The 21,806-nt window shown below is 42.3% G+C and overlaps 1 protein-coding gene across 1 annotated transcript in view; it reads right to left on the bottom strand.

The window, feature by feature from the left end:
* Positions 1–21,806, bottom strand: part of SEMA5A (semaphorin 5A) — a 368,380-nt gene that overhangs the window by 162,900 nt on the left and 183,674 nt on the right. Inside the window, exons 5-7 of the mRNA XM_077749424.1 lie at positions 14,877–14,939; positions 3,108–3,206; positions 1,463–1,676 (exon numbers count right to left, since the gene is read on the bottom strand). Of these exons, the coding sequence (XP_077605550.1) occupies positions 1,463–1,676; positions 3,108–3,206; positions 14,877–14,939 (376 nt within the window). The remainder of the gene's footprint in view (positions 1–1,462; positions 1,677–3,107; positions 3,207–14,876; positions 14,940–21,806) is intronic.

Below are 21,806 nucleotides of genomic sequence, written 5' to 3'. Positions count from 1 at the left end.
GTCATAATGAGGTGGTGGGGGAGGGAATGCCATTGCACTTGGTGGGTATCGGCTAGGGATACTGCTAACCACCTTATGATAATCAGGACAGCCCTCCCGCCACACACACATCGAAGAATTATCTGTTCCAAAATGTCATTGTACGGAGGTTGAGAAATTCTGGTCTCCATAATTAGCTTGTACTTGACAAAAGGCCAGTAAATCATCATAGAACTTGAAAGTTCAAAAGAATAAATATCATACTGGTAATCTCAAGATTTCATCTTTGCACAAACTGTCAAAGAAAGGGATTACAGGTGGTGCGCAAATCTCACCATAACACAGTGTGTGTGTGTGTGTGTGTGGTCACATTCACACATCAACACACACACACAGAGGGTTGAATTTCAGCGGGCACATGTCAGGACATCGTACAAGAGTTGATGGTTGGCACTACCTTCTCTCTGCTCAGTGAGCAAGTGACCAAGTACTAGTCCAGGATTAAAAGGAAGTCTTCTAGAGTCTTCTAGGGGTTTCTGGTTTTGTTAAAAAAAAAAAAAAAGACACAAGGAATATGGCCTCTTTTTTCACTGGGTCTCGTCATATCTGGATGCAGTGCCTGAAAATGGAGCAGTGAGTGATTGCACATCCCCAGCACAGCCAGCTGGAGGACCACATGGAATGTGGGCGGCAGGGACACCAATGACAAGGCTGGGCACGTACTGACTCTCAAGCCACCGAAGGAAGGAACTCTGAAGACGTCTACCCCAATGGTCTAGCTGTGTGACTTGATTGGCTTTTTTATGACATCAGTCAAGCCCTTTGGAGTTACCTGCAGCCAAAGGCATGCTCCCAGATGGTATCCAAAAATTTCATACAATGTTAGTAACTTCCCTTTTTTAGATCCATGATAAGTTAAGAAAGAATGCATATGAATCTACAGGTATCTCTGATACAACTTCAAATTTTCTGAACGTCAAACAATAGCATAAAAAGCAGCTTAAGGTCCACGAATAGGCATGTCAACAGTAGCCCTATTATTCTGGTCCACAGTGGTGACCTCTCTCTTCCCTTCTACCACTACAGAGCCACATACAACGCCCTTCCCACAGACGTACAAAACAAGTTACATTTGGATTTCGTTAGAAAATGAAGAAACTGGGGCACCTGGGTGGTACAGTTGGTTGAGCTTCTGATTTTGATTTTGGCTCAGGTCACGATCTCAGAGTTCATGAGATCAAGCCTCACGTCAGGCTGTGTGCTGACAGTGCATGGAGCCTGTTGGAATTCATTCTCTCTCTCCCTCGCTCTCTGCCCCTCCCTCACTCCCCCACATGTTCTTTCTCTCTCCCTCTCAAAACAAATAAATAAACATTTAAAAAAGAAAATGAAGAAATCGTTTGTCTGTAGAGGCGGTGACAGTTTGCTTCCGAAGCACCAGGTAACCACAGGAGGTGGGGACAACAGTGACCCCAGAACTCACCATTGAGCCACTTGGAGTTGTACTGCGCTGTGCGGAGAGGAGGTAAGATGCCCAGGCTTCGGTAAATGGCAGGATCCCGGCCGGGAAAATCCATGGCCGTGGCGGCGTAGAGTTCCCCGCCGGCCGTGAGAAGAGCCGTGGAATTGTGCTGGGGACTGTAGGGACAGCGGGCCATGCCACTGATCTGTTCATGGATCTCAGTCAGGTTGCTCAACTACGGGTAAGGGCAAGACAGAAGAAACCAATTATCCTTCAGGAAAGCCCTTTAAGAGTGCTAATGGATTCCGTCTGCCTGATCTGCAAATAAGGCACGGTGCACCACACTCTCTGGGGCTCAGGATAAGACACCTCAAAATGTTCGCACTCTGGCACTGATGGAAGCGTCGTGTGGTGGACATGGACAGGGAATCCACCGATCGTCTCCATCACTGCCCCCCTCGGAGTGGTTGGACTGTGTGCCACTGAATTCAGAAAATACCAAGTTAAGACTCCTGTATATGGGCTCTCCGTGCAATGCATGGGCACTGCAGATCTTTCCACTTTAATGAAGCCAATTTCAGTATTTATAGAAATATAAACCATAATAACGATTATGTGCAGATGTATCACTATGAGTGCATTAAAATGTTCTGAAGAGCCCCCAACCGTGCTCACAGGTAAGGCTGCGTGCTATTTTGCCCCACGTAGCCCAAATTTCCAAGACTTTACTAGGTCAGTTTTCAGACAGACAACTCCAAGTCTTGTAGGTATCCCCTGTAAACCCAGCTTCTCAAATGCTGGATTCCCAATCAATCATTGAACGAGAAAAGTTCTAACACAACAGGGACCCAATGGATAACCGCCACATAGGGTAGATGTCAGGGTTAAATAACCAAGCAGGTGCAAAGCATTTATAACAGGGCATGACACCGAAGGGCTCTCTCTATTCTCCTCCTCCTCCTCCCTATATTTCCAATCACTGAACACTAGCTTGAAAATATTGCCGATGATAAATTTAGGCTTTGAGAGGAGTCGTGTAACCGGAAATTAACATAATGGTATTTCTTCATTATGCTCCTCACGGAGCATCAAACTAATATCTCGAATTGGGAAGACTGTGTGTGCTCTGACCTACGTCCATCAGACATGGATGCCGGGAATTCCCTGCCATAGGACAGGTTAAAAGAAGAAGGAAGAGGCCAGGTAGGAACTTTACTTTGCCTTGGGCTTCATTCATTTGTTTGCTTGCTTTAATTTTTTTTGACACTGATCTCATTCAACTTGTAAATTGTATTTTCTTTCTTTGGATTATGATCTTAAGGCCATTTTATATACACTTGGCACTATCTCTATAATAAATCAGGATAAATGAAGAGTATGTTGAGGAATTGTGTTCAGGATCACTGGTGGTGAAAAAGCTGATAGAAACGGTTTGGAAACATATTTAAATTTAATTAAACAAGCTATAGCTGTGTTCAGCTCTTTGTATAACAGATAATGTGATTAGCAATAAATCAATACATCGAATATTCAGTTTGAAAAATACTTTTTTTAATTAAAAAAATAACTCCTTAGGGAATAGAAATACATGTAAAACTACAGTTTTAGTAGAATGTTTGGATTTTCCCAGTTTTAAATTCTGTCAGGGCTCAAGATGAAGACCTACCGAGCGGTTGGTGCAGACAGGCGTGAAAGCATTGGTCCCACAGGTAAATAACCGGTCGCCACCCACCAAGAGCACCCGGATGTAGTTCTGACATTCCTCCTGAGAAGGAAAAAAAAAAAATTCAAGAAACACCTTAACAAGTCCTGAGTACCAAAGAAATGGCTAATCTGAATATATTTTGATTGGCTAACAAATTAAATGGTATTTGACTACTAAAGAGACAAAAAAAGCTTAGATATTTACCAAAAAATAACATTAAAACTGTTAAATAATCTGACTACTACTATACCTGCATACTACTTGCTCAACAGAAGATATTTCTGAAGATAAATATACATTCAAATAAAACCTCAACACATATGTCTTCTTTTGATGAACGTGGTTTCTTTTTGAATTTTATCTGTAAACACTGCAAACCTTAAATCACCTTTGCAAGAAGCTATGGGATGCTGCTAGTGAAACAGTGTCTTAGAAAACTTCTCCAGAACTTTGAAAAGAAATGTTACAAATGCTTCTCCAAAGGGAAGGGTCACATGTGAAACTCTGTATACAAATTGCAACAAATTTTACATAAAGTTTTCATACCATTGTTATTTATGTGGTGAGAATCTATGAACGTTTTGATTCTTGATGGAGAAGTAAAAATGTAACTAATAAAGAAAGCATGTCCAGAAGAAACACCATGCTGGGTGCTGACCCAGAGTTGAATACGTTTTGTGCTTGTGAAACGCTTAAGAAAACCTGGGGCATGGCCCTAATAGTGCATGGACTTCTGAGCTACAAAGCTCTTCATTCATTCAGCAAGCATTTGCTGATGAGATAACCTTCCATAGACACTGTGCTAGAGGGCACAATCTAGGCACTGAGCAGAAAATGAAACTACAGAGCCATAGCAAGTACTATGGAGCTCTCTGGAGAATTGTGTATTACTACCTTCAGAGGGGAGGGGGAGGGAAGAGATGTAGGAAACTTTCCCAAGGGAGGTGACATCTAATATAAGTTTTAATGAAAGAATAGAATTTAGTGAGGCTTCCTGGACGACGTTCCATGTGACACTTGTAGGGTTTTAGAGACTGAAGAGGAAAAAAAGACTTTCCAGGCAAGGGCAGTGGACCGTGCTGAAGCACCGTGGATAGACAAAGCCTGGCGTTCTCACTGTGTGTGGAAGAGGTAACACATAACCTGGGGAGCCAGACACAAGCCACCTGGGCCTCATGAATGTGAATTTTACTCGGAATGTCAAGGGACTCATTATGGGCTTGCGCTGCATGAAGTCTGACCTTGATCCAATGTTTGTGGTGGAAGGGCCACTCAGGAATCAGTGTGGAAGCTAAGCTTGAGATAGGGAGATTACGGTTCTGGAGTCAGGGAAGGAAACCACTTCCTTGATTGGGTCCTTTGTCATTCAGTGCCTGGACCAGGCAGGAGGTATGAAAGGGCAAAGCCAGAATGCAGTGAGCCAACCAGATGTGGTGAGGAACCAACCAGGTGGACAGAGCAGAGGCTGCATGATCCCCAACAGTCTGAATCACATGCTGCCCCACAAAACAACCCCTGCATCTCCGGTCACAGCAATGCCATTGCTCTTCAATCAGCCAGAACCCCAATCTCCACAGGGTGTTGATTTGCCATAACTCAGTCAGTTTGGTGGCCTGGCCATGAGGATGTTGAAAAGAGCTAAGTTTTGGGCTCTCCTCTCTAAATGTGAAGTGAAGTGTCAAGGGAAGATAACTCTCCTGACACCATTACTAGCGATGGTGGCAGAAGATCACTGGCTGCTAATCTGGACACCCCTTGAGGGGAAAAAATAATGAAGGATCTAAGTTAAATATCAGAAGACTTAAGAAATGAGTATGAACAGTCGGCAGTAAACTGGTTAATTGAGAAAGGTATATCAGATGGGGAAGAGGCTTGTTCCGTTCTGTTCTGTTTTTATGACTAAGGAAAGCATTCCAAAGAGAAAGCGCAAAACAAGACTTCAAAGAGCCACATGGTTATCCATTCCGAGGCTCAGGGAGCACATGGAAGGTGAAGAGAGGGGCGCGGAAGACTGCCCACATCAGACAGCACAGGGGCACAGGAGTGTTAAAGACAAGATAAAGGCAAGGGTGAAAAACTGAAGCCTAGCATGTCTGAGGGAGATTCCCAAACAAACAAACAAACAAACAAACAAAAACAACCTTGGAGAACACAGAACATGGGCTGAGCAGGCTTGATGCCCTAACAGATGAAACAGACACAAAATTGACACTCTAATCGTATGAGATGGAAAATTCAGTGGAGAGAGATGAGGATTTTTTTTGTTCTTTGGTGTGCTTTTGGAATTCTTTCAAGAAGGAATCAAGATGTAAAATAACTTTTCTGCTGTCATTTAAATCAAGAGACTGACACAAGGTAGAACGTGCCGAAAGCAGTACTATAGCCCCCAACAGTCAAGGGTACGTTATTCCAAGATCTCAGCTGAAAGATGATGCCTACAGACGGGGTGGAGAGAAAGCAAGTGCCTCTAATCAATTTGGGAAGGAAAACAATCAGGGTAACAAATGGATGTTTATCTTTATCTTCCAAAAGAAAGACAAACTGAAAACAGGACCAGAGGTCATTAACATTCCTGCAGGGCCATCCCAACCTTGAGGAAGCAGGTTAGGGAATGTGATAACCAGCTTGCAGAAGTGTGCCAGAGAGGTGGGACAAATCCAACTCACATATTTTTTTTTTTAACCTTGGAAAAAAGTAAATGGGGGGGAGCATCATATTATTTCAACTGGAACCGAGAATTGTAAGAAGCCTATTCCTGTACCCAGCACCATGTGAGATTGTGCTTGGGATTCTACTGTCTCAGAATGGCCATGTGCCCATGGGCCACAGATCAGCTTCCCCTGCTCAGTGAGTATGCAAGGCAGGAAGGAGAAAGCTGTCAGGGACCAGGACCATCGGACATGGAGGTCCCCATAGTCTTTGTCTCAACGATGGAGGGCAGACCCAGCCTTGCTGTAAATGGGAGCCGACCAGGATAATGTTCTAGGTGAGCTCAGTACCACACTGGGATGCACCACGTGGAGGGGGAGAGGGGAAGGGGGAAGGTCTGCATTATCCCCAGGGAGGCTAGGACAAGGCATGGTTGCCCCTTGTGTCCGATAAGAGGAATTTTTGGAGGCAAATGTACTTCTGTGTTTCTTCTAAACTGTCAAGAGCTGAATTCAATTGCCCAAAGTCTCGCTCAGCTCAGCTCACAGCCTCCCTGCTCACACTCCCTTAAAAGTCACCTCATGGTTGTTTTTTTAATTTTATTTTATTTTTATTTTTTTTACAAATAGTTTATTGTCAAATTAGTTTCCACATAACACTCAGTGCTCATCCCCACAAGTGCCCTCCTCCATGCGCATCCCCCCTCCCCCCACATCCATCAGTCCTCAGTTTTTGTCAGCATTCAAGAGTCTCTCATGGTTTGCCTCTCTCCCTTTCCCCCACCATTTCCGCCCTTCTTCTCCCCCTTGTTCCTCCGTCAAGTTCCTCCTAATCCTCCTATACGTGCAAACATATGATATTTGTCCTTCTCTGCCTGACTTATTTCACTCAGCATAACACCCTCAAGGTCCATCCATGTTGCTACACGTGGCCAGATTTCATTGTTTCTCATTGCCATGTAGTATTCCATGGTGTAGATAAACCACATCTTCTTTATCCATTCATCTGTTGAAGGACACTTAGGCTCTTTCCATGTTTTGGCTATTGTGGAGAGTGCTGCTATGAACATTGGGGTACATGTGCTCCTATGCATCAGCATTTCTGTATCCCTTGGGTAAATTCCTAGCAGTGCTATTGCTGGGTCATAGGGGAGTTCTATTGTTAGTTTCCTGAGGAACCTCCACACTGTTTTCCAGAGGGGCTGTACCAGTTTACATTCCCACCAACAGTGTAGGAGGGTGCCCGTTTCTCCACATCCTCGCCAGCATCTAGAGTTCTCTGATTTGCTCATTTTAGCCACTCTGACTGGTGTGAGGTGGTATCTCAGTGTGGTTTTGATGTGTATTTCCCTGATGAGGAGGGATGCTGAGCATCGTTTCATGTGTCTGTTGGCCATCTGGATGTCCTCTTTGGAGAAGTGTCTGTTCATATCTTCTGCCCATTTCTTCACTGGGTTGTTTGTTTTTCGGGCGTGTAGTTTGGTGAGTTCCTTATAGATTCTGGATATTAACCCTTTATCTGATATGTCATTTGCAACTATCTTTTCCCATTCCGTTGGTTGCCTATTAATTTTCTGGGTTGATTCCTTTGCTGTGCAGAAGCTTTTAATCTTGATGAGGTCCCAATCATTTATTTTTGCTCTTGATTCCCTTGCTTTTGGGGATGTGTCAAGTAAGAAGTTGCTGCGTAAGTCACCTCATGTTTAATTCAAAGACTGATTCAACGGATTCTAGAAGCAGGTTGGATGTGAATCCTAAACAAATAAGTGCATTCGAGACAATGTTTTGTGTGGTTGTTTGTTTTTTTTTTTTTTTAAGATAAATTGGCCTAAGTTCAGACAAAAGAGAATGTAGAAAATACAAGAATGGAAGAAAGTAAAAGTGCTTAGCTTTTGAGCAGCAGATATATTTAGGAATCAGAAAGTCAGAATTACCAATGAGAGGAAATGGCCCACCCAGGTGCCAGGCTCTCTAATAATCAGTTTCCTGCTGCTGGTGAACCTAAGGCCCAAACTCTCCTGCAGAAAATCTCCTTCCTGGTGGATTACACTGTGGGTCACAGCTACACACATGGCTGTTTCGTGGGTTATCTAAATATTCTAGAAATACTGCTTGTTTTAAGGTGCAGGCTTGATGTAGAAGTCCCGTTAGGAGACTCTGTTATAGGTTTGACTTGTAAATCAACGTATCTAAATATCTTTGAGTTTTCTCATCTAAGAATTGTTTCTTTTTATCCCACTTCTGTATAGCGAAAGTGGTTTAAGGGAATTTAATGAATTCTGGTTTTCCAAGAAGCCACAGTGCTCATTTCCAAGGCCACTCACGGCCCGCCACTGCATGGTTTCTGTTGTTGAGAAGGAGGGTCCTCTATCTACATGTTGACAATAACACTTGAACATTAAAGTGACCCACGTGTGCCTGCGATCCCACAGGCGGGTCACCCCGTCCTTGACTTTGAAGCAATTCTTACTTGAGTTGATAGCTAGGATGCATAGTTGGGTGACTCACTAAAAAAGCTTTTGAGATGGAGGCAGGCCAGTGCCCACTTGGTCTCAAGCACATATGGCCTTGATCCTAGGACAAAAAACACAAGGTTTAGGACCATTTTCTCAATGAATTAACTGGTTTCGCTGTACGGCGTTTCATCATTTTTTCCCCAAAGAGGTATGTTCTGCTTGAAGAAAGACTATAACTGTGTAGAAAGATGACTTGTAAACAGGGTGAATGCCCAGGCAACACCCAGCCCATGGCCGGCCCATCAACGTTAGGAGCAGGGGGCGAGGACTGAAGCCTGGCAGCGTTTATACTGATCACAGCACTCTCACTGAACGCAGAGTATCTCTTACTGACGCGTCACCTTTGCAAGCATGTTGAGTGCCACAGAGCAATTTACAGTAACTGCATGGGCCTCCCATGTTCAATGTATACTTATTGAGAGTCACGATTACCAGGTGAATCTTGAAAAATTGTATCATCCAGTCAGATGTGTGTGTGTGTGTGTGAGACATATATGTAAGACATATGTGTGTAAGATGCACATGTATTACATATGTATATAGCTCCATACAGATTACAGAAGTTCAAAAGCTTATGTATTTTACTTTGAGAGAGAGAGCATGAGCAGGGGAGGGGCAGAAAGAAAGGGAGAGAGAGAGTCCCAAGTAGGCGCTGCACTGTCAGCACAGAGCCCGACATGGGGCTTGTTCTCACAAACCATGAGATCACAACCTGAGCTGAAATCAAGAGTGCGATGCTCAACCAAATGAGCCACCCAGGTGCCCCCCGAAGTTTAAATAAATATATGGACATGCTATTTTATCTATATTTTTGAATATAGATGTACACATCTGTAAGCATACAGATATAAATAGACACATTTGCATATGAATACATATTATTGGCATATCTATTGTATGCTGTATAATACATAAGGTACGGACATATGAAAGTGTATTTATTATACATATATTTACGTACCATGACTATGTTCAACTGAATGGGCTCCACGGAAAACTTGTTGGGGACACCTCAATTTTAAAAAGCCCAAACTGGTTGCACAGAATCTATACAGGTTGCTAGCATCTCACCTGAAGAATCCTCAATTTTTGCAGCAATTCCATGGAATAAATTCAGGTCAGTAGCGTGCTGCATGCATTAGCTCAAGAATTCCAAATGCAGGCGCTTCGGGTGAGAAGGTCCAGGCACCCCCCACCCCCTATGTCACCAGGCTCCTGGGTACGATGGTGTAATGTTTCCTGCCCTGTCCTTGCACAGCTGGACAACATGGGTAACAGAACTGCAGGAAAGCCACAGGGGGAACCAGACACAGAACCCTGGACTCCAATCAGAACTCTCCCACTAAATAATTCTAGCAACTTGGTGTTCGAAGTACTGCAGTGAGATCCCGAGCGAGAAAACAGAATCATACAAGCCGACATGTGTGCAAAGGGGCTCCTCACCCCCTGACGGCCTGTGTGGTTCCTGTGTGGCATGGCCGGAAGGGCAGCAGTGGGGACATGGCGACCCCAGACAGACGAAGAACCCGTGTTAGAGCACAGGGGAATCGCCTGTTTGTGTTTAAAATAATAGTTGTTTAAAAGACATTTTGATAATTCTCGAAGCCGGTCTCTATACTGGTATTTCAGAAAGAAAAAAATATAACACATTGTATTATTAAAAGTTTGAGAACACAGAAAGACAGGGTTTTCTTCCCCTTTTAACGCATGAAATGTTTGAGTCATTGTAGGTGACGTCATGCTCTTTCCTCAAAGGGAGCTGAAAAAAATTTTAGGTTTATTTATTTGAGAGAGAAAAAGAGAGAGAGAGAGAGCACAAGCAGGGGAGGGGCGGAGAGAGGGAGGGAGAGGGAATCCCAAGAAGGCTCCATGCTGTCAGGGCAGAACCAGATGAGGGGCTTGAACCCACGGAATCGTGAGATCCTAACCTGAACCGAAGTTAGGTGCTTGACTGACTGAGCCACCCAGGTGCCCTGAAAATTTTATAAATACACCTGGACTCAAACCTCACAAACAACTGGCAGCCTCACTACCTCCTTTCTCTTCTAAATGGACCCAAATCAAAGATTTAGTGACATTTTCTTGACCGGAGTCTGTGAACTGTCAGTTGAATGGACAACACTGGAAACGGTGCCCGTGTGGGTCCCAGTAATGCCGGGGAGACAGGGAAATGGGTCACCTTTCCTCTCCCCTGCCCTGCAGCCGGCTGAGGAATGTTCCAGGCACAGTACCATCCGTGGGCTCAGCCCCTCCTCCGCGCCTGGCGTGCCCGGCCCTGTATACACTGTGTGGGACAGACCACTGTTCTTAGGGGAGACAGAGAACAAAAATGTATTCACTCGAAATGGCTGGCATTTTTCTCATTTTCCAGATGTCACATTTTGCATTATTCCTTTCATTCCGGGGAGAAGGGAAACTTTGTAATTCTGTGTGAGTTGTCATCACACCACTGCACAAACAAAACATAGGAAATCGCTGAAATCTCGTTTCTAAACTCAGGGCTATTAAGAAAAGCCTGAATTCCACTCCCCCAAGTAGAAGTTACAACAGTCCCATTTCATCCACAACCCCCCCTCCCCCCAACCGCAGTGGATGCCTGAAATCACAGTTAGTACCAAGCCCCATAGGTACTATGAGTTTTCCTATACGGACATGGCTATGATAAAATTTAATCTGGAAGTTAGGCACACTGAGAGGTTACAACAACAAATAACAAAATACAACAATTATAATAATACACTGTAGTACAAGTTTTGTGAATGTGGGCTCTCTCTCTCTCTCTCTCCCTCAAAATATCTTATTGTGCTTCATCACCCTTCTCCTGATGGTGTGAGATTATAAGATGCCTATGTGATGAGAAGAAGGGAGGGGAGGGGTGCCTGGGTGGCTCAGTCGGTTAAGCATCCAACTTTGCCTCAGGTTATGATCTCACAGTTCCTGGGATCAAGCCCCACGACAGGCTCAGAGCCTGGAGCCTGCTTCAGATTCTCTGTCTCTTTCTCTCTCTCTGCCCTTCCCTGCTCACATTCCGTCTCTCTCTCTTTCTCAAAAATAAATAAACATTAAAATTTTTTTAAGTACCAGCAAGACTAAATGAGAAAAATGAGCAAGTGAAGGAGGAAGAAGGGGCTGGATGTCTGCCTGCTCTCCCTGCCCGAGGATACTCCCCTGCAGGGCTGCCCAGGCCGGTGCCTCTACAAACCCATCACATTATATTTTGAACGTGAACTTCTACTGCACATGGTTCGGCCACACAACCAAATTCCATTCCAGCTTAGCACACGTTGTTCACAAGTGCATATGGGTCTATCAATATACTTAATACAACTCGGAAGAACGTGCAATCTCTCCTCAAGCCCTGGCAGTTGATGGTCATCTTCATCTATGTTAATACAGCCTTCTTAAAAAATCCCATCTACAAATGCCATTTGAATCAATTTATAACTACTGAGAAGTGCCGTTGTTTTTAACCCATTAAAACCAGAGACACGTGGAGCTTGAAGGTCTGATTTCATTGGACAATCATTTGCCTTCTGTGTTTCAGAAAACTCAGCCAAGGATAGTCGTGATTGATCCCTCATGTCAATCAAGGGTCCATCACCTAATGCAATGAAAGATGGCCTTTGCTACTTGTTTCTGATTTTCACTTGCCTCATTTCCAACCACCAAACAACCAGTGGTCATAGCTTTAGGCAAAACATGGGTCAGTTTTGATTCAGTAGAAGCAATTTTTCACTCCGCGTAGTAATGACCTGCTAGGAAAAGGCTACCACGTCCTTTCTTATAAAATTATTGACTCATGGACTATAAGCAGGAAAAATGTTGGCTACATTAATAATCAGATGTTTTCCTTAAATACATAAGGAACACAAGGAGACTGATGGCCAGAGAGGGGAAGGACATTGGTATCTTTAAAATTATTTTTTAATGTTTATTTATTTTTGAGACAGAAACAGTCAGAGTATGAGCAAGGGAGGGGCAGAGAGGGAGGGAGACACAGAACCCTAAGTAGGTTCCAGGCTCTGAGCTGTCAGCACAGAGCCCAACACAGGGCTCAAACCATCATGACCTGAGAGGAAGTCAGATGCTTAACCAAGTGAGCCACGCAGGCACCCCTGGAAATTGCTACTTTTGAAAAAGTCTGAAATAAATGAATGTGATCTAGATGAAACAGGAGAACTACTTGAAATGGACCCTGTAAAAGTTGCCGATACATTCACCATTTGGGGAAATATGGTAGGGATTCTCCACCATGTCAGGACCTGGCAATGTCTGAAGGCATGTTTGGTTATTTTTGATTGTCACGACAGTGTCAGAGGAATTACTAGCACCTGGTGGGTATCCAGGACACTGCCACAAATTCACAAGGAACAGGGCAGACCTCACAACTAAGAGTCGTCTGCCCCTGAAACATCAAGAGTGGGGAGGGCAAGAAGCCCTGAATGTTCACCCCACCCCAGGTGTGGGCCTCAGGTAGTCAAGTCCTGGGCTCAACAAGAAAGCAGCTCAGGGCCATGGGGGGCAAACATGGCTACTGGTGGCTGGTCCAAGATGGGGGTCAGCAGGGCAGGGATTTCCGCAGAGATAGACACAAGTCCTGGGAAATAACTGAGGGTGTCAGGGGGACGCCTAAGATGGGGGTCCTCTGAAATGGTAGGAAGCCATGGTCACCTCACAGGTCCGGCTTACACACATGTTCAAAGATGGGCACTGAGGCTGGTGGTTGGGTTTCCCCAAAGCTGGACTGTGCTTATCAGTATGTCCACAGACCCAGAAAGAAGGAAGAGGAGAAGGAAGAGCCAAGTCTCAGGAAAAAAAAAAGATAAAGACAGGAAGGAAAAGGAGGGAGAAGGAAAGAGAAAGCAAGAGGGCAAAGGAAGCATAGCCAGAGACCATGGAAGACACCTAGGTCACCAGGCAGAGGGGCCTATGTGGGCATTAGAAACACGGAAAGATAGGCCAACGCTTTGTGCTGGAAAGTCTCGCTCCCCACTGTCCCAGGCAAGTCTGCCTCCCCACAGCTCAGGAAGCCGGTCTTATTTGAGGTGCTCCCTGTGCTCGGGTGAGCGAGCAGCGATGCTTCACTTTCCAAGTTTTACAGATAATTTATCCAAGCTCAGTAAGAATTCATTAGCTACTGATCATTTATTTTGTGGAGTATTTTAAGAGACAGTACTCCCATGTTTTGCAACCTGGTGCTATATCTTTATATCTTCTTGTGTCACTGATGATTTATCTCAGAAGCATCTTCTGAGGGTAAAGATCTTTCAGAAAACCGCCTTCATCAATTTCTGCCTTTTTTCTCTTTCTTTGTCTCCAAGTGTTTCACTGCCTAAGATTGCACTGTCTTCCTTCCTCTCTTCCTTCTTCCCAGTTATTCAAGTTTTGGAAAAACCCAATGACTGCATTCGCTGAGACCGGCCTTCATGGCTGACTCAAAAGACTGTTAACTTGAAAGACAGAGAAAGAGGCAATGAAAATGGGTAAAATAAAGTACATAACCATCTTTTACAGATGGTGTGAGGATCTTTTACCAGTGCTCGCTCTATTTGCCATAGTTTCCCCAAGCTCTGGGCTCTGGGATCACATGGACACAGGGAACCCTTCTTGCTGTTCTCTGTGTATCTGGTTTTCCCTCTAACACAGAGTGATTCACATTGGAAAGGACCAGGCTCCAATAAAGTAAGACCGTCACTGTCATAAGGAGACATAATGAGCCCATGTCCCAGTTGCAGGAGAATTTCCTCGAGATGATCCAGTACGTCTTTCTCAGAACAGATCTCCTTGCATGCAGGAATGCTGCTTTCATTGAGGTGGCCAGCTGTGTGGAATCAGGTCTATACCATGGAAAGTCGATCAAGGGACGCATTTCCAACCTTGGCTGTGCACTGCTCTTTCCAGGGGCACTGGATGGCTCAGTCAGTTAAGCACTGGACTCTTGATATTGGCTTAGGTCATGAGCTCCCGGTTCATGAGTTCAAACCCTGCACCAGGCTCTGCACTGACAGTGCTTGGGATTCTCTCTCTCTGCCCGTCCCCTGCTTGTGCTCTCTATCTAAGCAAACAAACAAGCGAATATTGAAAAAATATAAGATAGATATACATATTAAACTAGTCTTTCCTTAGAAACTTGAGGATACAGATTTTCATAAGGAAAGAGACGAGTCACGTAGAGAAGAGAGAGATAGAGGGGTTTATGTTATAGATATGTTAAAGTGAAACTTATAATGAAATCTCGTAATTTCTGATATAATAATTTTATTTATCAAATGGTCATTTTATGGAATTAGCTCTAAGATATGCTTAGGGGGAAATTAAATATTATTTCAAACATTCAGGCCCATATTTTTTCTGAATGATATCACTGCCAAGTGATTTCATATCATAGCCTGATCAGATCTGATCTTAATATTCTAAATCTTTTTTGGAAATGGTGGTTAATCTTGATTTAATACTAAAGCTTTGAAAATCTACTGTACATGTATTTTGCATCTCGCTTTTCAAATGCCTCACATATATTCCTTCCAGAAGGTGGTCACACTCTTCTGCACACACACGCTCCTTACCTTCGATTTGCCCTTACTATAACAGGCCTTCTTGGTGGCTTCGTCACATCCCCACTCCACGGCCTGTAGGAAACACCAAAAAGACAGCGACTGTTATGGTTTTGACTGAATAAAAGGGAGAAAATAATATAGCACCGGTAATGAGATAAGGAAATGTGGGCGTACCATGGGACTAACAAGAATTTACAGTGAATGCCTGAAATCCCCTTATAGAGGCTTATATCTAGCTTTGAAATCAAAGCCTTGTAAAGGACTGGTCCCCTAAGTATCTGCATGTAAGCAGTCACAGGGTGATATTTAGATCCAACACTGTGAGAGAGGAGCAGGCAAGGAGTGGGTGGCTACCCCTGTACTGATTACTGAAACTGTCACTCGAGTGAAATCACAGGATAGAGCCACAGCATGCTGAGAAGACAAGCCTCGACACAAAATGATCTGAACATTCATTTGGACACTTGTGTTTTCTCTTAATAGTACGTCATTTATCAATATTCAAAGATAATGGAGCAAGGCTGATTTTGCATATCCCTACTCCCAAGATACATACATAAATGACGAATAGTCAATGAAATAAACAGCTCAGGCAAAGAACACATCGACTACTTCACCCGATGCCAGTGATTTTCATACTGTTATTAGCTCTGACTAAATACTTAGAGCCACAGGTTTGGGTTTTTTCCCCCAAAATTGCCAAATCTGATTCACAATGATCAAATTGATATGCACACTTTCACATGGATGCTGACTCATAAAGGGCACCTGTGATTAGCTGAGATAGGATACAGTTCTGATTTCACTAGAAGAAATGATGCCTGCACACATAAGCCATCTATATGCTGAGACTGTGAATCATGTCTTTGAATAAATTTAAGCATCTGAGTTGTTTATCTTAAGTCTTATTGTATGGAGAATCAATTTGTGTTTCATTTTACTAGTAGAGCTAGAATTGCCAAAGAATTTAGGATTTCTGCAGAAGCAGGTAAATCATTACCAGAAAAAAAAATATGCAAGGGACATTTTTTTTGTTAATTGGAACTAATGTTAGGCAATATGGTAAACTAAGCCAAAAATAAGCTAAAAAAAGGCAGCCTCTTTAATAGATGGTGCTGGGAGAACTGGGCAGCAACATGCAGAAGAATGAAACTAGATCATTTTCTCACACCATACACAAGAATAAACTCAAAATGGATAAAGGACCTCAATGTGAGACAGGAAACCATCAAAACCCTAAAGGAGAAGGCGGGAAACAACCTCCTTGACCTCAACGGCAGCAATTTCTTACTTGACACATCCCCAAAGGCAAGGGAATCAAGAGCAAAAATGAACTCTTGGGACCTCATCAAGATTAAAAGCTTCTGCACGGCAAAGGAAACAATCCATAAAACTAATAGGCAACTGATGGAATGGGAAAAGATAGTTGCAGATGACATATTAGATAAAGGGCTAGAATCCAAAATTTATAAGGAACTCACCAAACTCCACACCCGAAAAACAAACAATCCAGTGAAGAAATGGGCAGAAGATATGAACAGACACTTCTCCAAAGAGGACATCCAGATGGCCAACAGACACATGAAACGATGCTCAGCACCCCTCCTCATCAGGGAAATACAGAATAAAACCACAGTGAGATACCACCTCATGCCGGTCAGAGTGGCTCAAATGAACAAATCAAGAGNTGGTGGAGATGAGCACTGGGTGTTATATGGAAACCAACTTGACAATAAACTATTTAAGAAAAAAATAAGCTACTGTCAAATATTATGAAGGAGAATAACGGCTTCAGTCTTCCTTCTAGGAAGAAGGTATTTTTCAATTCTCCAAAACCTAAGAGAGTAACAAAGTAACAGTAGCAGCATAATCTAGTATGGACTGTCCCCCAAAGAATGTTACATAAGAGATTAAAGCACAAAACACCACAACTTATACAATTTATCTTCCTTGGAAAATATGACTCCATAAGAAAATTATTCTAAAGAAAATCCCTTCCGTGTCTTTAGAACAGAAACAATATTACAACTGTTTCCTCTTGTGTAGACTTAGAGATCCTTGTCAGTGTCAACATCTGATAAGAGAATTCGTTAATTCTTTCTGTGATGTCTTCCTGCACATGGTTTTAACGGGAGGCAATAAAGTCACAGCTAGTCAGCATCTGATGCAAACAAATGACTCGAATTCCATACTAGTATGACAAATACTTTCAAGAAAAGAGAGGATACGTCCGAAGAAGAGATGAGAGTTTCACATGCACTTGCAGATGTACGTGTCCCCATGAGGCTCACCTAAAATAAGTGTATTACTACTAGCCTGAGTGAACCTTTCTAAGATGTCTTTATAAAACTGACTTTGTTGTTTGTATCTAAATAAAGATATCCATATTTCCGCCCTTCAACTCAAAACAGAACTGATACACTACAGTATGTTCTTTAACGAAGTGACCTTATTACAACTTTGACTTCGTATCACGAAGGGGATTTACTTATATAGTTACCAGGACAACCACACAATCAAAAGCTTTAGATAAAGAGGCACTCGTAGGGGCTCTTGTTAATCTAGTGATTTTGCTGAAAGTTAAATAGTAATTTTCTTTTCCATAAATGTAAGACCTACGAGAAACATGGTTAGTCCGCGGGTTGCAAGGATATTCATCAAATGCCATCAAAGTTGTTCAAATCTTCCTGCCTAAATGGCCAACAAATACTTTTCTCAGTCTGCTTAATGCCCAAGTAGCCTTTGCGTCTTCAAGATAAATACTGATCAAGGACTGGAAGAGGAAATTAATAGAAAAAAGAATGAGAGTTTTCAAATTTCATTACTTTATCCAGTTTAGCAAGAATGAGAACCTGCACTCACAAGCTGATTAGACCAATAGAAAATAGGATAAATCTGACAGAGTTTTCTGAAGACAGTTATTAAAAGTAGCAAAGTTACTTCCGAGGCATTTTTATTACAGTATAACCAGTTTTCCAATAATATTCAAATCCAGAATTAACTGAAGACCATGACTGTATAGCTTTTCTGTTGATTCACTCCATAGCTCAACAGAGGACCTGATAGACAGGAGTTATATTAGGAATGGACCAAGCTACTCCTTGTAAGGTTGGATAAATATTACTGGATGTCACAGAACTTATCAGAGAATACAGAGGGAAAACCTGCCTTTTCCAGATTGGCCTAAAATGGAATGTTCCTCATTAATCCCACAGTGTCTTACGATGCCCTTAGTGAACTAGGCTTTACGCATTTGACCACTTCACAGCTATGGGGGGTGGGGGGGCGAAAACAATCAAACCAAAAAACCCCACCACTTTAATTACAGAGAAATACGAGTATCAGTAGAATCCTCTCGTACCAGAGTTTATTTCTCCAAGTTCCTCATTCTGTTTGAAATTAAATCACATTTCAACTGAGTCATAACTTTCTTTATTCCACAAGATTTGTTCTAATCAATTAAATTTCTTTTAATCAAGCCTTCTCACTCTATTCTCAAAGAAGATTCTTTGTTATTCTTTCACGCATCATAATTTTGGAACAAATCCCACTACTGATTTGTGAAGCCATCTTTCCAGTTGACTTCCTTTTAAGACACTTACCCAACTACACAAACCTATCTTTATGACAGTTAAAACAATTGTGAAGGCATTTAACATTCTACGTTTCAGATCTCTGTACAACACTCATGATCTTCTTTCCTAAGTCTTTTTTTTAAATCTAATTTTCATCATGTCTTGTCTTTTTCTATTGCACAATAGCCCTATAGAGAAAAAAACCCTTAATTCTCTTTTCTGTTCTGCATTTAATCTTCATTATATTTTTTGGCAGCCAACACATAGCGGTAATATTGTTACTTGGTTACTTGGATCTCCAAAGGCTATATTGACTAGGCAAAGAGTGTGAGGCATCTACATCTTAAAAGACATGAAGATTCCTGTTGGTGGAATGTTTTGTTTTGTTTTGTTTTGTCTGTAAATACATACCAATAACATCTGTGTCATTCAATCACTTACAGATTTGCTTTATGTATACACATTCATTCTTTCATGTGATACATGGTAAGGAAGGACTGATGAAAGAGAAACACACTGATACAGAATATTTACACACACCAGCTATTACTTTATGATGATATATAAGTGTCTTCCATCAATCTGGACAGCACTTGCTAAATGTGAGAATGCCACAGTGGTCATTTCCATTGTAATAACAGCCACGTTCATCTCAGATCCAGGGATACCCTGGAACTCACAACATCATCAACTTTTAGGAAAGCCACAGTGCTACAGACAGATGGAAAAGGAAATAGAGTAGGTTTGCAGAAAATCATTTTCGATCTGCAGAAATCCTGAGGATGTAAGGAAACGCGACATGGCCCATACCCCACAACGATGCACATACACACACTAAAGTTACGATAAATGGAGCTAGGCACTCAGGAGTAGATCAGATGTGGGAAAGAAAAAAGATTGGCTCTTTCTACGTACGCGTTACATACATCTAAGTCCACAGTTCTCAGAAGCATATAAACAAAGCTGTGTATTATCACATTCCACAGCGAAAGAAGTTAATTAGACAGGGACCAGCAAAGGCAGATACTTTTCATAAAAATGAAGAGAGCAACATTGGAGGCAGATGGGCCACTACTCTTTCAGCAGATGGCTTTGCTAATTAGATACTGGCAAAAGATAACAGTAAAAAAACTAGTTTAATTACACAATGCCAAAAATTAAAAACCACCTGAGGGCTTTTTTTTATACACTGCATTCATATTCTTATATCATGGATTTCTGTGAAGTGCTGGAGAATGTTAAATCGTGGTGGCAGCTATAAACACATTGCCAGGGAATGTGAGACCATATCCTTGTTCAAAACAGAACCGAAACACAAATGAGTGGGAACTGGAAATAACTGCGATTTGTACGTAGCTTGAATAAAGTGTTAATCCAGTTTTCTTCAAGCACAGACATGCTCCTTAATTACCTTTAGTGACCACACGTGACGGGTTCAAAACACGTGGCATTGGAGATAGAATGGTGTGCATCGAAAGATATGAAGGGGTGAATAGTTTAGTCACTCTGGAAGGATTTGTTCAACACTCCTCTGCCTTTACTTCTTAGCGTCTACTGTATGAATATTTGCTTTCAATACTAATTCGTGGTACGCTTGCATTTATGTCCACAGCAAATATAAGCAAGTGCACTTCATTCCTACTGCTGACGTCCACATCAGAGAACTTTAAGGAGACAGTGGTCCTATTATCCAACTACTGGGTTTTAATTCTCATTGCACTGACATCATCCAAAATTAGAGAGACAGCTTACTTTAGAAATCTCATAAAAACGTGTTACTGCTATTTTTAAAAACCTTAGAGCAAAGCCCAAGATTTTCTTCCACATACGAATACCAAATCAAACTTACTGTGATAATTGCACAGTGGAGTTCCCAGCTCGTAAATGCTCATTGGGCCTTCTGATTTTCTTTGGATCTTTCTGAACTGAGGGCTGTTTTGTAATTGAGTAGACAGTATATCAGAATCCATAGCAAAGCACCATGGCTTGGGTGGCATAACAATAGAAACTCATTCCCTCACAGTCCCCATGGCGAGAAGTCTAAAATCAAAGTAACAGGAAAGTTCCTCCTTCTGGAGTCCCCAAGGGACAGTCTGCTCCCTGCCCCTCTCCCAGCCTCTGTCAGTGGCCAGCAGCCGTGGTGTTCCATGGCTCGTGGAACTGTCATGCCAGCCTCTGCCTCTGTTGATCCAAATGCCCTATCCTTATAAGGACACTATTCTTAGATTAAGGCCCACCCCAGTCTAAGAAAAACTCATCTTAGTTAATTGCACCTGCAAAGACTCTACCTCCAAATAAGGTTACCTTCTGAGAATCCGGGTGGACATGAACTCTAGAAGCATACTATTCAACCCGGTACAGAGAGTGTGACATGAAAGTAAGAGTTTGAGATTGACAATTGATAGTATACAAATAAGAGTCATTGACTTGTTGGAAGTTAGCTGCCAAATCTTAGGCAAAATGTTGACAACAATTTTCAAAACTCCTGCATTGTGCTAACTATAGAGCTGGGTGCTTTCTGTACATTTTCTAAGTCTCTATAATTTTATGTGAGAGATAACATAACTATAATATTCTCGATGAGGACATCAGCTAGTTAACTTTCCAAGGCCACACTAATGGTGAGTGGGACATCAAGATTTGAACTTGATATCTTGCACTGAAGTCTGTGCTCTCCCATCCCTGAAGTCGTTAGAGTAAGTGACCCTCATTATTGATTGTCATGGTTTTTTTCTCCCACAATTTAGAGAAACGCATTTTTCAATCACATAAATTTGTGCACAGGTACGTTCAGAGCTGTTGGCATTCAGTAAATATTAATTAATCATAAAAGACATTGATTCCGTTGTCATGAAGAGTACGCATTTTTAAAGCTTCTGGACCTATTGATGATCCTAGTATTGATCTTAAGGGGGACATGCTTCACTAATGAAACTCTAAGGTCAACAACTGCACGGCCAAAATAAGACATAAAAATCTTAGGTTGGTTTTGTAAAATTAAACATCTTGAATATGAGAACACAGTCTACTCTTTACAGCAACAGCAATGTTGTACTTTTAAAAATGAATATTGAGGAGTACCTGGGTGGCTCAGTGGGTTGGGTGTCTAACTTTGACTCAGGTCATGATCTCGTGGTTCCTGAGTTCAAGCCCCACCGTGGGCTCCCGTCTGTCTCCTTCTCTCTATGCCCCTCCCCTACTTGTGGTCTCTCAAAAATAAAAACAGAGCATTAAACATGAATATTGAAATACCATCCTTCCTCTGCTACAGCCCTGCAAAGGATCCTTCATTTACCTAGAGTAAAAGTCAAAGCTATCCGGAATGTTCTGCCATATCCAGTCACTTCTCTTCTCTCTATCTCAT

The sequence above is a fragment of the Crocuta crocuta genome, unplaced genomic scaffold, assembly GCF_008692635.1.
Source record: "Crocuta crocuta isolate KB4526 unplaced genomic scaffold, BGI_CrCroc_1.0 scaffold89, whole genome shotgun sequence".
Taxonomy (NCBI): domain Eukaryota; kingdom Metazoa; phylum Chordata; class Mammalia; order Carnivora; family Hyaenidae; genus Crocuta; species Crocuta crocuta.
The sequence above is the reverse complement of the archived record's forward strand: the minus strand, read 5'-3'. Positions and strand labels throughout refer to the sequence as shown.